We start from the raw sequence: 17,534 nt of genomic DNA on the forward strand, positions 1-17,534 counted from the left end.
TAAGTCTTCCTCTGAGAGCTACTGTTGACTTCGAAAAAAACCCTCTCCTGCCCTGCTGCAATGTTCAACTACCAAAGCAATGTGTTTACAGTTATTTATCAGTCAAAGACTGTATGTTAACGCAAGTGTTGTAACATCTAGGGAGATCAGAAATGCTTTCAAGACATTTCCAGATTAGTGTCAGCAAGCCTTTTCTCCTCATCCCTCCTGAGCCCTGTGGTTCTGGAACTCCAGAAAAAGTCAGAACGCAAAGAAAGCATAGTGCTCCTAGTATTTGTGTTGAGCATACAGAGTAAACAAACAGAATCAATAGGAAAGTGAGATCAGCAAAAGTCTTTTCAGTTTTAACAAATTATGAGTCTAAATAGTACAAATAAGTTTTTTAAATTACTTATTCCAATATAGACCTTTGTCAGTATTTTATTGCAGTAAAATTCTATTGCCGGGGCCCCTTATTGCAGCATCAGTTTTAAAGCCTATTGAGTGAAGCCTATTCCAGGAAAAGTTCTGCTTCAAACCTGATGGCAGTCTGCAGTGACGAGTTTACATGAGCAGAACAGGACCCAGTGAGTGCACAGTTTTTGACGGTGAGCTGTCACTGCAAGGAGGTAACACCTCGCAAACTTCCTAAAGCAAGTGCAGCATCTATGCTTGTTTGTTGCTCCAGCCCCGTAAGTGCTGGATCCAGCTGTGTGGAAAACAGCTCTGTCCGCTCTTGCAAACCCCATGTGTGGGTTGATCTCCCCTCCAGGATTTATGCATCACCCAAGAGTGAAAATTCAGGTCTCAACTGTCACCTTCCAGAAGCTCAGTGACTTTTAGCAAGAGGCTCAGATGCAACAGTTTTAGTTCCGATTTTTTCTTTGTTCCAAGGCATCTCATAACCTCCCAGGGACAGGGAGGCAGTGCACCATACCTTCTTCTCCAGAGAGCAAGACCTGGGTGACTCTTTCTACATCATATTGATGTGCACCCCTTCCTCTCCCAAGAGCCCTGCTCACCTGCATTACTCATTCAACTGCAACGGAAGTAATTGGCAGGGCAAAGTACAATTCCAGATGAATGAAGCTGCCACAGTCAGGATGTCCACACCAAATTCTGCCTTTGGAATGCAAACAACCTGGCCACTGCAGTAGATCCAACCAGCCCACCCACGTCTTGTTTCCTCTGGGGCAAGAAAACAGATGGGACTAGGAAATTCTGCAGCACCCATGCACCTTCTCTTCCATTTCCTCCATGGGAGCTTTGAATTTCAAGAGGGGTGGATCACCACTGGACACTGTGTAATACACCGAGGTCCCGTTGGAGCTGTAAGGAGAAGTCCTGGATCCGATTAGGTGCGACTTGGCCTCGCCCCCATTCTCAGCAACTCCTCCCATGCCACTGCTGAAGTGGGTGCTGAGGAAAGGGTGGTTGAGGAGCTTGGCTGCAGCCCGCTGCCGCTTCAGTTCGGAGAGTGTTTGGTGGTTGTGCTCCTTGTAGGCACCCCAGAACTGCTGCGTGTCGGGGAGCCCGGGGTTGTCGTAGGGCAGCATGTGGCCTGGGTTACTGTCAGGGTCGGTGTGCATACTCCAAATGTCCCCGTTGGAAAAGGCGTACTGGTAAGTGCTGGCAGATGCCATGAGTCCGTTCTGGAGGGGGATTTCAGAGTCACACTGGGTGCTTTTGTTTGCTAACTCCGGGAGGAGGGAAGAGTTCTCCAGCAACAAATTCTGTAACAAGAAGATATGAAAGAAGAGCACCTTCTCCCATCCCCCATGGCACAGTTCATCCCTGTGACAACTTCCTAACCCTGCTCAGGCTCAGCCTTTCCACCAGACAGGTACTGCAGCACAAACACTGAGTTCACCCACTAACAGGATGCTGTAATGCTGTGAGCCCCAACCAGCAACACACAACATTAACTTAGATGGACTCACAAAAAAAAAAAAGAAAAATAAGATAAGCGTATTAATATAACATGGCAATAAGTGAATTAAAATCAACTAACTGCAAAGCAAGATTATGATTCTTTTGTAATTACCAGTTCATTACCTGGTAATGAGGAAACCAGTTCACTCAAAGAGAGAGGCACACAGTATTTTTTCTGAACTTCCTGGTTCACTAGGGCTTTATCTTAAAACTATGCAGCTGTAGATCTAAAAGTCTTCACACTTGAGCAGGATATCCTAATTTATGTCAAATGAGAATTTGGTCTCTTACTTACATCTGATGGAGGAGGTTTACAGATTTTTCAGCCACCTTCCATCCCAGAGCAAGCACTGCTATTGAACCTGCGCTACCAGCCCTCGTCAGTAACTCCCATAACAGCGAAAAGATTCCTTACGGGGTCTGTATTCTCCTGGTCAGGCCGAGTCTCCCCAATTTCTCCAATGAGACCCGAGTTTCTTCCTTCTTCTGCTGCTCCCAGTTGCTGCCAGACGATGGCCTCTTTCTCGCACTCCTTCCTGTAAAGGTTTGTTCGGTCCGAAAGGCTGGCCCTCCTCACCACCTTCCTGTGGGACAGGGAGAAGGGGCATCGAAGCTGTGAGCACGACGTGATATTTTCTCTTACCCTGTAGCTCTTCTCACCTCCTCCTCGTGCTTCACAGCCTCTCCCACTGGAATGCAAAGGGAGTTTAGCTCCCCTGGCACCCACCCAAAGCACTAGCATGGATGTTAAAGACAGGAGGAATTTTAAGGAGTTTTAAAGTAGCACCACAAATGTGCATTAGATGTCATACAGTTCACCTAATGGATCTACCCTGCAACCAGTGGAGTAACTATAACGGGAAACAGCCCACGGGCTCTTTAGGGAGTTTTGTGGTCTGCAGGCTGTCTAGTAAACAACTTATAAAGACAAACTGTGCAAACTGTGTCTGAGCACACTATCTTGGCTGTGAGACATATTACTGAGAAGCTCATGTTAATCCACTTGAAGCACTGATTCTCTGACACTATTATCAGTGGTTTAACAGGGTCAGTTTTCACCACTTTGTCCTCTGCTTGGAGCAGTTCTGAAACGACAACAGCACAAAGCCATCTCCCCGCCAGGAAATAACACCTCTTTCTAGTGAAAGAACCACTCTGCAAAGGAGCTCTGCTTTCAGCACCCGAATGTCGCCTTCTGTCTCTCAGAGTCCATTCAGAAAGGACAGATGGGTTGTTCTCCACATGCGAGGTGCTCTGCAATCACATCTGGGTGGCCAAGCTAAGCATGGGGTGACCCACCGGGAACAACACACTTACCCCCGGCTGCCAGTGCTGGAGGTCCTTCGACTCAGGGAGGATTTGTGCCTCAGCTGAGACTTCATGATCACATCGTGTTTGTGTTTCAACTCCAGCAGTAACACTTTGAATTCCTCCTCTTCACACAGATCTACGGCACACACAAATCAAGCCATAATCAGACAGTTCAAGTGTGGTACCATTAACGCCATGTTACAACTGTGCCTTCCTAGTATACACTAGTTACAAAAGCTAGAAGGAAGAGAAGGGAAATTTCAGCAGAATATGCTTAGGCATATTCTTAAATTAGGGAAGGCAGAATGGTTTGGACACCTAAATCGGAAAAGAAAACAAGAGCTGCTGATTGTGATGGGGGGTCAGCTTTCCCATGATTCAGCTATTCTGCTAGGTTTCGTCCCATCTCTGTAGCATTCTGTGCCTTTACCCATGAAAGGGTGAGAGACAGATCAACTACTGCATCAATGCTTCAAGATGGGAGGAAAAGAAATGTCTGTAATTATCAGGCTGCAGCTCTCCTGAATACAGCATTTTTACTTAAGCCTCCAAAATGGAAAGAAAGTGTAGACAAACCCAGACCAGATGAGGACAGAAGACAAGAACTTTCAAAGTGAGGATGCACAGATTTTTCAATTAAGGCTCAGAAAACCTTTTGCCAAAAGACAATGTGGCGGAAGGTTATAATCCACAGGGTCAGATGCTAGCACTTTTACTTCCAACCTGTTCCAAGACTTGTGTGTGCTTTTATTCTCTCCAACCCCTTACAGCTTACCATGCTTCATTGCATCAAAGGGAAGTTAGACACCCAAGTCTTAGGGCTGCACTCAACACCTGCTCAAGTCCAAGACTACAACTTAAGAGCAGGGAGAATCCCAAGCAGACATATAGAGAGATAAGGTGAGTGGAAACACACAGGAAAAACACTCGAGGCTTGAGAAATTCCTTCTCCCTTGTTTTTATGAGCAGGAAGAAGTGTCTTCAGACATAAAAAAGTAAGTGCTTTAAAACTTCAGTCCCAGTTAAGGTAACTGCAACTTTGATTCTAAAGACACCAAGTGAAGACATCAGCATGTTTAGGGGGAAAAGCTTTTCTCAGAGATTTCTTTTTTTTGAGCTTAGTAAACTTACCTATTGGCATCTCATCTAAAGATGTCCTGGCACTCAAACTAGCCCCATGGGACACAAGCAACTCAGCCATCTGCATCTAAAGTAAGGAAAGAAAGCCAAGTTGATGGAGGTATTTTAAGCAATTGTTTTCCTCCTCAAAGCTGAAAAGTTGGAATAAGATAAGAGGCAATGGCATGCATGCTCAACTCCATTTATTCTTGTATGTGTCTGATGTTAAACTTTGTTCCTACCCTTCAGCTGCACAGACATACTCTCCCTAAACTTTCTCAGCAACAGGTTGTTTCCCGAGCCCCAAGAACCTCATCTGGCGCTGCCCAGAGTTCAGCCCCAGTGCAGATTCCTTTCACTTGCAGAATACTTCACAACTGGTCCAGGCAGAAAGAAATGTCACCATCAGACATGACATTTGTAACAAAATCATTACCTGTCCCCAGAAAGCAGCAGCATGAAGAGGTTCCCAGCCATCCCAGTCCTTTACATCCAGGCTTGCTCCCTGGTCCAGAAGGACTTCAGCTGCATGTAGATAACCATTGGCTGCTGCTATATGCAGCTAGGAGATAAGAAACACAGCATGAACGACTTGCAATGTTGACAATGGTTTTATACAAGTTTCAGTGGAATTTCCTGGATAATGTCAGAGTCTAGAATCTGGACAGGCAGAAGCTGGGCAGCCAGCACATCTCACACTTAGAAGATGTCATTCAAGTGAAAAGCAGGTTGTTCCTGTTACTAAAACCCAGTATTACCTGCATGTAATTCTGTTTGGAGAGGAAACAGCGTAAGAGTTCTTAAAATAGCTTACATATATGGGTTAGAAAAGCAATGTTTTCATATTTTAAATCAAGGGCTCTCAAGTGGCAAGCCAAATCAGATGCCATCTTGCTTTGTGCTGTACATTTGCCATGGGTGCTCCTACGCCATCCTGTGTGAGTAAACACAGCACTCCATCAAATCTGTATGAGCCAGCTGCTACACAAAGCTGAAAGAAAGAGTAGGCAGAAAGTCTCCAGAGTGCCCAACACCAGATCCTGCTCCCATGAAAACCAGAGAATTCTCATGTCTCCTCCATGGCAGTCAGATCTGACTACAAGGCTAAGGAGAAGCAAGAGATCACTGGGAGATCTTTCAGTCCCTTTTTCCCCAGAGGTCAGCAGAAGTGCTACATTCTGCAGCTCCTCATTGTGGGATTTATTGCACCTTTCTTCGGAAGCTGCTGGTCCCAGCTGTTGTCAGCCAGGACGCAGGAGTTCAGCAGCCTTGCCGCAGGACTTGAGCTGCTGGACAACTGTTAGAGCTCACAAGAACAAGGGATTTGCTTCAAAAAGCGCAGGGTTAGACACTAAGCTATGCCAGCTGTATTCATGGACAGAGTCTCTTTCTATGTGACACTGAACTAAAACAGGGCAAAAGATCAAAATAGCTTCCTCCCTCCTCTCAGTGACTTGTATGTGTTGATTTTGTATAACTCTTGCTGCAGGGCAGGTTTCATAACCTCCAGGCTGAGGGAAGGCAAAAGTGAAGCCACAGCAGTTTCACTCACCAGTGTAGCACCTTGGGCATCAGTCCTGTTCAGGTCTTGTCCAGTCGCAAGTATGTCATGAATGTCACAGATCATGACCTGCTCCGGAGCAGCTCGCATCTCATTGATCCTTTCCTGTGTAATTCCTGTCAAAATTCCAGTTGGACAGAGAAGAGTTAGAAAGGGTCTTTGTCTCCACTGGTTGAGTAAAATTAGATTTAATAATTCCTAGTTGATATGACCTCACATTCTTTTCAGAGGCTATGTAAACCAACAGCCGTCCTTCACCCTCATCACTATTTAGGAATCAGAGAAACTAGACAAGAGTCGGCTTCCAAGAAATTATGCCAGGCAGCAGCTCTTTGCTTTTCTCCAGAGGTAAATCAAGAGCGGAGAAACAAGGTAATTTTTAGTACTACATTGACCCGATTTTGTGTTTTGCAGGAACTCAGTCTCCTTACCTTGATAGGCCATGCAAGTCTCAATGACATCCAGAGTCGGCTCATCCTCACAGAGGTCATAGGGCATGTTGCCGTCTGCATTCACTGCCAACAAGTCTGCTCCACTGCAAGGAGAAAGCGGCATTACACAGGACAAGACCTCAGACGTCCTACAGCACTCAGTGCCAAACACTGGGAAAATGCTTAGCAAAAACTAATCAGCATTTAATAGTTGCCCAAATGCCACCAAGATTTGTGCATGATACGAAAGATTTGAAGCCAAGCCACGAGAGGGGAAGACAAATTCCAGAAGGAGATGAAAGGCAGCATGCTACACCTCCTCCTTCATGGGCCGTGGGGCACACGAGCCACTGAGCCATTTCTGTACTCTCCTGATCCTGGCACTGGAAAGACTGACAGCTTCTCAGTGATAGATGTGATTTATTTGCTGAATTTCTCGATAACAATGCCAAGGAACTGCCAGGTTTTTGTTATCTGGGCATCTGACAGTCCTTCAATGAAATGTTTGCAAGGAACAGAAAAACTGGGAAAGACGGAGGCTGAACGGTGGAGGAAGCATCCCCTCTAGCCAAGGGCACACTGGCAAAATATGATAATAAAAAAATATCCTGTCAACTGGAGATTTTTTCTTTCTTATTGTCCAAAAGCACTTCTCTATGTGCTCTCACGGCCAGCTAAACAGATCGCTGTCCCCAAACCCCTACATAATAGAAAATGTCCAGCACGTTCTGAACTGTGCCATTTTAGCTGGTGTTAAATAGTTTCAGTTGAATTCTGATCTACCTGGACAGTTAGCACCTGTGGAAGGACAGCAGACAGTATCCACTTGCATTTAAGATTCCTGTTTCATTCTTTGTTTTTTCCCCTCTGCCTGAGCAGAGCAAACTACATTGAAACGTATATTTGCAAAGTGTCAGCATTAGTTTAATCAGCAAATAAAAAAGAAAGGAACTTTAGTGGGCTACAGACTCTGATGGTCTCCAAGGGTTCCAGGTCCCATCACCAGTAATACTGCCTTCAAAGGCAGTGTTTAATGAGCCACTTAGTATGTGAGATCTCCTGTAAAGTACAACTTTGGTTGTAGCAAACAAGTCACTTCATTCCTTGAAAGTCCAGGGGAAGACTGTTTCCAAGCCTGGGATCATGACATTAGGATACCAGAGTCCAAATTTGCTGGCAACTACTCGATACAGGGCAGCCTATGATAACTAAGGTCATAAGCTCCAGTGCCTAACCTTGTCACCCATCCCATGACGCTCCCTTACCTTCATTTAAGCATCAGGAATACACTACACCGTTCCACATTTCGCTTGTTTGCTGCATTTTTATGCCCCTCTCGCATCCAAAAATTTCCCAACCCAAGTGGGAGCATCCTCCAAGGCATGGTTGTTTGCATGTTCTGCTCCACTTCCTTCATTACACGGCCATACAAGAAGGGCCCAGTTTTCAGCGCTAGTTTCCCAGATGACAGCATCCCAGGGAGCATGTCCCTCCCCGAAGGAGAAGCCACAGGCGCTGCTGTGTGGGGCAGCACGTTCACGCTCCCAAAGCACACTCTGCTCTACACCATCACACCAAGAAATGGGAGGAGAGGGCTCCATATGGAATCAGGACTATCTGCTCCAGACAGGATTAGGTGCCCATTAAATGCTGCACGCGATACAGCTCAAAACACATCTGGCTTCCTCCTCCTCCTTGCTGGCAAGTCTAGAAAAGACTTGAGGTTCAGGGCGTTGGTAAGGTCAAGAGGAAGGTCCAGTGCAAACAGTCTGTGTCACATCGCCGGGGAATAAACACATTACAAGAAGCTAACTGGTTACTAATTAAGAGCCAGTAAGACAGGTCACAAAGTTCACCCAAGCAATCAAGCTATACAAACATGCTGCTGCCCTCCTGCATCAGTGTCTCTCTGACTGCGGCTGGAAGACCCGAAGTCATGTTTAAGAGCCTGAGGGTGAATCCTGCTGGATGCTCCTATTTCCACCTATCCAGCAAATATGGTTCGACAAGCACAAACACAGACATGGACACACCAGGATACAGGCAAAAAGTGGCAAATTTTGGCCCAGTCTCCAGAAGCTTCATGAAACTGAGCCAAGTCACCTAAGGTTTACTCTGTCTCCTCAGCCTTTCTGCTCTTCCTCCTCCACCTCCTTCTTTTCCAAGGAGAGGAGTCCCACGAATAGCCTGAAAGCAGGGAATAATCACCTCCACTGCAATCTCACGAGGCACACAGCAGTCTCGGTTTTCATCCACAAAAGCTGTGGGTAGAATCAGATCTGCTGAAAAGGACCAACACAAAAAGCCACCTACTGCTGGATAAGGATCTTCACCAGGTTGATATGACCACACGTAGCTGCTGCATGCAACGGAGTCCACAGCTCATTGTCCTTTGCGTTGACGTTGGCCCCATGGGTGAGGAGAAGCTTGACTATCTCTTCATAGTTGTCTATGCAGCACTGGTGAGGAAGAGATGCAGAGATATTTTTTTTTAAACTTTGGGAAGATGAGGGCTCATATCTGCTTGGTTGTACCAAGGTACTTGGATGCGGAGACTACTTTATGCTGCAGTGTTTGGCAACAAGCATCTGCAAGAGGTAAACACCAAATTGACAGAAGCAAGTCAGAAAGGTAGCACTGGACAGACTGAAGGTCACTGGTGTTGGACAGGGGCAGAACCAGCAGGGAATAACAGCAAACATGCCTACAGCTTCCATTCCACTGGGTCTTCCATATTCAAGAGCAAATATAGCAGAAATTCAACGTAACCAGTATAACCACATACCGAGGGATAAGCTGACAAGCTGACATTCCCTTTTCTTAGGGAAAATCCCACACATTGGCATGTGATGAGTAAAAGCCTTCTCAGCAGCTCACACTACCTACCACAGTTATCTGAAGAGGTGCAAGCTGGATTCCCAGAATTATGAGCTACTCCACAGGGCACCTTTCATGTCCTGAAAAAAGTCAGCATCCTTGATGCATTTACACCCCAGTTCCAGGGAGAGCCTGCAAGAAGGGCCTTGACTGCCTTCCTTTGGGGAAGGTACAATTTGCTCTTTTCACCTTGTGCTCACTTCTTGACGTGAATGTGTGTATGATAAAGACATTAAAATGAGATTCATGCTTGTGCAAGAAGCCCGCTCATGGCCTACACATTACTGCAGAGCCACATAGGAGACTCACAGCTCAGTGCTGCAGCTTGGGCTTGTAACGGGGCTGAATTACAACCCACAACAAACACTTCAGCAGCTGAATGACAAGGACCTTTTATGTATTTCTATTTCTGTTCACTTTTTGTACATGAAGTGAGGTCAAAATCACGCCTGTCACACAGCCAAGTAGCTACCACAGAAGTGGAATGGCATCCTTCACTGGAAGCCACTGCTAATGGGCAAGAGTGTTCACACAGGAGCTTCGCTCTGCTCAGGGATTCAATTAATTCCAGTGGACGCCAAGTTCCCACCTCAACTCCCAAATGCACCTTTACCATAACTGGTCCTCCAGTGGGAAAGGGGGATTCTCCATAGCTTCAGTACCCAGCTTGGAGCAGTGAGGCTGCTGTGCACAGAATTACATCTCTTTGGAGAGGTGTGTGTAGGGGAGACACCTTTTAGTCTTTAAGAAGCTAGTTTGCATTTTTAAGCAAACATCCACCCAGCTTTGAAGAGAGCAAGTGACTTGCAGAAGGAGCCAAAATCCCGAGTCAATGGGTGCATTTACAGCAGAGACTAATGGCAAGAAAGCCACGAGCTCCCATTCCGCCCTTGGAGCGAGGGCGACAACCACAGCACTGTTTGTTGTGGCAGCGGAGGCGGCAGCTGCCAAGCACGGCGAGTCCCTTCTGCAGGCTGACTCTCATGGGGCCTTTGCACTGAAAATCAGGACTCACGAGGAGGGGCGGGGATGGGGACCTTGAGAGGAATAGAAAAACCCACATGGGATCAGTGCAGAGGCTCTGAGGAAGGACATAGACTTACTTGCAAGTCTGTATTTTGCTGGTGATCAGCTGCTGCCATCTCATACAGATTTCTGGAAGTCCCTGAGCCTACAGAGAGCAGCAGCGGGCTCTCCAGGCAGCCTGTGCATCATTTATTTAAACCAATTTCAAAACTCATGGGTTGCCACAGTCTATAAATTTGTGTTAATCTGCTCTAAGAGTTTTCAGCCCAGCCTTGACAAGATTAAAGGGTGGGAGAAATGTTGTTCACGTCTGAAATCCAGCTCCAATTCCTGAGCTCTTATTACCACTGAACAAGTCTGGGATACAGCACAAGAAGGGTTTGATCTCAGTTTGCTCACGAAGAAACAGAATCGCCAGCACAACGTAGTGAAGTTTCACTGCTTTAACTGAGCAAAAAAAAAATTAAATATGTAAGAGCTCTCTCTGTTTACTCTGACAGGTCTGCTCAGAGGGCAGGGAGAAGACATGACGGCACAGAGCAGTAGGGAGCTGTGACCCCATCCCACATCTCACCTGATGCAGTGCAGTTAATCCATCTTCATTGCACAGGTCTGGGCTGATGTTGCTCTTCAGCAGGTAACACACTGTGAGGGAAGGAGACACGAGGAGAGTCAGGTCAGTAACCCTAACACATCTCATGCTCTCAGCTAGCCCTGGCCAGTTCAAGACAAAGGCAACCTGCCCCATCAGGGTGTGCCAGCGTGGGTAGAGCTGCAGGAGACCTCACAGCCGAGAGCCCAACACTTGCTTGAACCCACAGCCACCGCAGTGCCGGCAAGAAAACAGCCTTCTTGGGTTTATCCAGCAGAGAGCACCAGCAGACAATTTTCCCCAACTTCCTTCCAAATGAGGCTGCAATTACAGCTGTCATTTTCGTGTGGCTGTGCTGGAACAATCTCTGTTTTAACCTTGCGCTTTGCAATATTTGAGTGCAGCCTCTGCACACTGCAGCCCTGAAGAGCTGAAAGGCAATCAGTGATTTTTGGGTCCTGAGTTACAATAAGGGACTGGGGAAGGGATGAGGTTTTGCCTCAAGAAGTTATCAATCTGGGATGCGAAGTCCAATACATTCAGGGGCCTGTCACATCTAAAATACACGAGGGTTGCTTTGGATATTTCACATGAGCTGTTGGGTATTTGAAGAAAGCTTCCCAGAGGGTTTATTTTTTCAATTGCTGCTTTGAGGGGAAAGAATAAGATTTATTCCATTAAAATGCAAATTTCTGAAATGCGAGATAAGTCGTTAGCCCCTAGGTGAAGAATAAAGTCTGCTCCAAGGTACTGAGCTTGCAGTAGGGCTGGGAGAGGACGTATATTAATAGCAACACCAGAAACTGCAAATTCAACACTGCTGACAGATCTTGATGATGTATATCCATCTTCTCTTGTTTATTTGCTCATTCCCTGCTTCTTCTCCAGAGATTTCACTACCTAATGCTTTTCCCACCTCAGATGTCACTGAGAGCACAGGCCCAAGCCAGAGGTTCATAACCACCTCCCTGCGGCCAGGACAGCAACACATTCAAGTCCCATCTTACCTGATGGCAAGGATGTAACCATTTAGTGAAACCAGAGCTGCAAAAGAAGGAACACTAACAAAGCTAAAAGGGCGATAACCACCTTCAGAGCTGGCAGTCAAAGCGACTGCAAGGCCAGTCACTCCTGCAGCCTCTGCTCCTGCTGCTGCTGGCTGTTAGAGGGAGCTCGATCCCCAGCACATCCAGAGGGAAATCCATCCGCAGGGCTGTCCCTGGGGACACAGTACTTCTGGCATCCAAAGCAGAACATGGAAAACATGTCCACAATGACATCAATGTTGACTGATGAGGCTTTGTTTAAAAAGGTCTGGAAAATGCACTCACAAGAAAGGCAAATCGAAACCGAAGTGAAACTCTGTTTGGAAGCCACGGGTCTGACGTTATTGAAAAGGAAGGCAAAACTGAGCAGGAGTGAAACAGAACACTTTCTATCACAGTATTGTTTCACTCAGCTCAAAACGAATGCTGGAATTTACATTTGCTGGAAATAATTTCAAGGTACTGACACCTGCTCAAGGAAACCGAGACAAAAAAAGCAGCATACAACAAAGAACAAAACTCATCTCCCAGCACGGTGAGTCAAAGAGCCTGAGGTTTTTTTTCCAGCTCAAAGGCCAGCACAGGAAGCCCACGCCTACACTCAGCTCATGCCCCCCCTCCGCCCCCTGACATGGGCATGCCTGACGGTAATAAGAGTGCTGAACCCCAGCCAGTATATCCAATTTAATGACTGTGCTTCTACTGTTTCTGGCTGGCCTCAAGCTCCTGCTCTCCTAATCCAAGCTGAGTGATAGGCGAGTCATTCACCAGTGGATCTGGTTGTCTCTTATTTACTTTGGATGCTCTGCCATTAGGGTTTTAATTCAATCTCAGTCACTTAAAAGCCATTGTGTACTAATGACACGCAGCTCCATAATCATGTTTTGCCTGATTATGGAGATTTGGACAAGTAGATGCTGGCACATTAACCTTACGAGTACCGTCTCTCCATCGGAAGAAGCAGGAATATAAATCCCAGCATGTTATGTAGCACGGGGTTTTGTGCTGAAGGCTCTGCGATCATGGCTCAACAGAGCTTGTATAAGTCCTTGAAGGGTTAAGATTCAGAGAAGGATTTATCTTACCTTAAAGCAGCTTTAAATTCCCCACTAACCTCTACAGCAGCCCTCATGTTTGCAGTGCACCTCCCTTTGGCTCCCATCCGCCCTTGGACCAGCTCACCACAGCCCTCTAAACATTTCCCAGTATCTCCCAACATACCGACCACTGGCAACCACAAGACATCAGGAAAAAAGCACAGAAAAGTCAGATAATGAAGCTAGGCATGGATGTGGTACCACTAAGTCCAGGCAAACACAGCCTGAAAAAGAGACCAAACTCCTTTCCAGCCAGTTCTATGCTGAAATTTGCATCTCAGGGTACGGTGGGGGAGCACTGGGCTGGGCAGCAACGACTTCTGTCTCTCTTCTGTGAAGTCAGAGGGATGCTACCTTCAGTATTCCTCATGCCAACAAATGAGGAAACACTTGTTTCCTCAACAAAGGCCAACAGCTAGCCATAAGTCTCCAAGAACTGTGATCTCCTATTGCACATGTCCCCTTCCACAAGTGCAAGGACTTACCCAGCATCTCACCAATGCCACAGCAGACCACAGCCCTGATTCCTACCCACCACCCCCAGCAGGAGGGCATGAGGTGGCAAACAGCAGCTTCATCACCCTCAGCTCCCTGCAGGTGAACCTGCAGAGGGACCTGCAGGGAGGACAAGGACATCTTCCTTGTGCCCACTACCCAGGAACAGCCCCTCCCCACATGGCCACAATAATACATCCTCCTTTCTGACAAACTTCAGGAGAAATGTAAAACTGTGGGTTTTCCAGTGCCTTAATAATAGGAAAGGAGGGGCACAACCATAATGCTCTGCAGTGCTGGAAGCCAGACCCTCAGCCCCACGGCTGTGGCACGTCACCAACCCGCTGCTTAATGCACAAGGGACAGGGACCTGGGTAAGCAAAGGGCTTCTCTCCAAGCCTGCTGGTGCCACATGCCTCTCCGCAAAGCCCCACATCTCCTCCTCCCACCTCCAGGCATGAACGATGCTGTACAGGTAGGAAGCCCACACTTTAGCAGGTTAATCACTCGACGCCAGCTGATCGCCTTCTGTCGGCTCCAGCCACAGCACATCGCTCATGAAAGGAAAATCTCCCCAACACGCACAAGGTACGGCACGGAAACGGGACCCCTGCGAGCTCTTCTGTGAGCTCAGGTCACTCCGAGCCCAAGAGAAGGGGCTTTTATGGGTCACATCAGTGGGTGCAGCAGGCAGCAGCCTCCACTTTAACACTTACGATTAACTTCTTAAAGAGAGCTCAGTGCCTGAAACGCTGAGCTCTTTAAAAGCTGTCCTGGTTCGCAGGTAGGCGGGGGGCAGGTGGGCAGAAGGGGCTGCATGAGTGGATATGCTCTCTTACATGTCAAGCACGAGTTGTGGGAAGCAGTTTCCAACGCAGAGCAAATGAAGGAATGAAAATGATTACAATAAGAGCTGGGTGAACAAATTGTTGTGAATAATTCATTGCGAATTATATTAACTGAACAATCACTCAAATGTATTTTCCATTATTCTGCTTTCTCTGCCTATAATTGAACCTCTCACATGCCAAGGCGGTGTACATTAATCATCAATTTATAGTTTATCATTCACATCTGTGCTGCGTTACATGGAAAAAGCTTCCACAACAGCTGTGAAAATACATCCCAGCTTTTAAGTCACCCTCCATCACATGTCCTGGGGCAGCTTCAGACAAATTCTCCTCCCCAAAAACAACAAACCTACTTCTCAGGAGTTCACTCTCCTCCCAAGCGTGTCCAAGCCTCACTTATTCTCCCCAAAACCTATAAATCAGAGGGAACACAAAAAAAAACCCACTGCAAAGGCCCTAAGGAAAATTCAGTGCAAGGTCATCAGTTCTCTTACCTGAAGAGATATTACAGCACTACCCTTTTTCACTAATGTTACTTTCCACTGAGTTTACACTACAAACAGCTTTTCCAGAAAAGTTCCTAAGCTAGATGAAGACTTTTCCATAGAGAAATGTGCCTTTGTCAGTGCAGTTCCCCCTAAGTCAATAAGCTACACCGTAAAATTCTAGATACTATTACACTTCTATCTATACCCAGCATTTGCCTGCCTCAAGTATTAATATCTCATAAGAGCACAAACCAACTGAAACTGATATGGATACCAGGGAGGGGAAAAAAACCCTTCTGATAGGAAGTCCTAATTCCTTCCAAAAATCACTGTATAGTCACTGTGTAGTGACAAACTGTCCCTACTGGCAAGCAGGTTTGCCTGTGTGCTCCAAGTCTACATACACACACAGGTCATTAGTTTTTTAAAAATTCAGGTTTATCTTGATCCTTTGCACTCAACCATTTCTTTCTGAAAATATTTAAACTCTTCCAGTTCACTTTCTGGTTCTCAGGCCACCTTTAAAAGCTGCTATTGCACTGAGGGCTCTGTGGCAGTAGAATAATTCTTGTATGTTTATACCTGATTTCACTGAATAAAATGAAGTGGATTCAGCTGCAGGCTTTTACACATTCCTAGAAGTCAATTCCACCCAAATGTAGCTTTAGTCAAGAATCCAGCGGAGCAGAAGAAACTCTTCCCAGCATTGCTTGTAGTGAGATGAGGGTGCTGTCTGTGCCACACAGGTGTGTTGGCAAAGGTCTAGAAAGACTGATCCCCAGCCTGCCAGGCACAGTACAGTCCTGGACTGGCTCAGCTACTTCAAAGCTATGTCTTACTGCTCTGGTTTTGCAGGGATGTTTATCACACAGGAGAAACATGGCCAGGAAAACAGCAATGAAGCTATGGACGCTCTGCCAACAAAGCATCCAGCTTCCTAATGCAGCGTGCTATCATATTTGTATTTAAGATCATATCTAAACTCAGAGCAATAACAGGATGAACTTAGCCTTATGCTCCACTCCCTGTGACACGCAATTGATAGCCCATCCTGGTCCACTGGTAAATTCAGCAGCTCCCTAAAGCTTTCTGAAAGACAAAAAAAAAGCCCCACAGAAAACAAAACCCCACACTCAGACAGCTTCAGACATTTAGTACACCTAAAAATAAATATGGCCCAGTTTGCCTGCTGAGCTAGCAACCAAGACATCCCAGCCTGACTGATCACCAAGCTTTCTCAGGAAGGTTCAAAGCCTGTTAAGACACTTCCCACCTAGTTTATAGCTGGGCACACACATTCCTTCTAATATACCCACAAAATCTGGGAAGTCTGGAAGGAGGCCAGCAGGGCCCCATCTGCTTCACGCCATACTCACACGGGCAGGGACATTTCATGCAGCTACGCTCAGCCTGGGTGCTGCTTTCTCTGCAGGAAAACCTATTTCTGATTCTGATGCTTCTTGCTCAAGAGGGCATACTCGTCCTCAGCCCCAAGGAGTCCGCTCTGCACCCACGGGCTCTCCCTGCAGAGCTGGGGGCCCAGTTCACACACGAGTTTTATTCTGACAGCAAGGGAGGGGTGTCCATAACTCATACGTTTATTTAATGCATAGGGTCCAGTTCTTTGTCACAGAATCACAGAATGTTAGGGGTTCGAAGGGACCTCAAAAGATCATCTAGTCCAGCCCCCCTGCCAGAGCAGGATCACCTACAGTCAATCACACAAGAATGTGTCCAGGCGGGTTTTGAATGTCTCCAGAGAAGAAGACTCCACAACTCCCTGGGCAGCCTGGGCCAGGACTCTGTCACCCTCACGTTTTTTCTAATATTTTTGTGGAACCTTCTATGTTCCAGCTTGTACCCACTGCCCCTTGTCCTGTCACTGGACATCCCTGAGCAGAGCCTGGCTCCGTCCGCCTGACACTCCCCCTTGACAGATTTATAAATATCAATGAGGCCACCCCTCAGTCTCCTCTTCTCCAAGCTAAAGAGACCCAGCTCCTCCAGCCTTTCCTCATAAGGGAGATGTTCCACTCCCTTCATCATCTTTGTGGCTCTGCGCTGGACTCTCTCCAGCAGTTCTCCCCTTCTTTGTGTCTATTTCAACCAATTTTTGCTTTATGCTTTGACTCCTATTCACTGAGAAGCACTGAGGAGAATACTGTAAGGGCACAGATGCCTACAGCTGCATCTTGGATGAATGGGCCACAGCCAGGTATTCAAACCCTATCGCATCCTGCATTTTTTCTTGTTCTGCATCTACAGGACTGCAAGCTCGGATAATCCACTTAGTGCTAGCAATGCTAAAGCATCTTTCCTTAATGGCTGCCGTCCACCTGGGATTACTCGGATAAGGAACAGTGTGTAAGTTACCCATCTGCAGCCAGCAATGCTCTGAGGGTGCAGCAGAAACAAAGCCAAATTCATTTCAACAGGGAGAGTAAAAATTAGAGGGTGCTGCCATCTGACAAGCCTTTCTCAGGATGTAACATCACATTCAAAAACATTCTCATCCCCTTGTCCGGCTCAGACTAGCCATGCAATCGGTCCATGCAGGAGATACCAAATACATAAAGGAAAACTGAAGTCAGCGATTATTTTCTTGGCTTCCCATTCCGATGTTATTGGAAGAATAAATAAATCCTTTCGGTATAGTTTTTAAACAGATGATGGGCTTTAAAAGGGTTGAGTGTTTTATATAACCTTTGGGTTCAGCTGCCTTCAGCAGG

General features: G+C 46.6%; 1 protein-coding gene across 2 annotated transcripts in view; it reads right to left on the reverse strand.

The window, feature by feature from the left end:
- Nucleotides 1–404: 404 nt before the first annotated feature.
- The window catches only part of PPP1R16B (protein phosphatase 1, regulatory subunit 16B), a 39,223-nt gene continuing 22,093 nt past the window's right edge, over nucleotides 405–17,534 (reverse strand). Inside the window, exons 2-10 of one of the 2 annotated variants that reach the window (XM_009871808.1) lie at nucleotides 10,811–10,881; nucleotides 8,647–8,792; nucleotides 6,334–6,437; nucleotides 5,894–6,018; nucleotides 4,778–4,903; nucleotides 4,354–4,429; nucleotides 3,229–3,358; nucleotides 2,327–2,495; nucleotides 405–1,712 (exon numbers count right to left, since the gene is read on the reverse strand). In XM_009871808.1, coding sequence (XP_009870110.1) covers nucleotides 1,191–1,712; nucleotides 2,327–2,495; nucleotides 3,229–3,358; nucleotides 4,354–4,429; nucleotides 4,778–4,903; nucleotides 5,894–6,018; nucleotides 6,334–6,437; nucleotides 8,647–8,792; nucleotides 10,811–10,881 — 1,469 coding nt within the window. In that variant the 3' untranslated portion in view covers nucleotides 405–1,190. The remainder of the gene's footprint in view (nucleotides 1,713–2,326; nucleotides 2,496–3,228; nucleotides 3,359–4,353; nucleotides 4,430–4,777; nucleotides 4,904–5,893; nucleotides 6,019–6,333; nucleotides 6,438–8,646; nucleotides 8,793–10,810; nucleotides 10,882–17,534) is intronic. The other variant, XM_009871809.1, reaches the window with a different exon arrangement.

The sequence above is a fragment of the Apaloderma vittatum genome, unplaced genomic scaffold (assembly GCF_000703405.1).
Source record: "Apaloderma vittatum isolate BGI_N311 unplaced genomic scaffold, ASM70340v1 scaffold20266, whole genome shotgun sequence".
Classification (NCBI taxonomy): Eukaryota; Metazoa; Chordata; class Aves; order Trogoniformes; family Trogonidae; genus Apaloderma; species Apaloderma vittatum.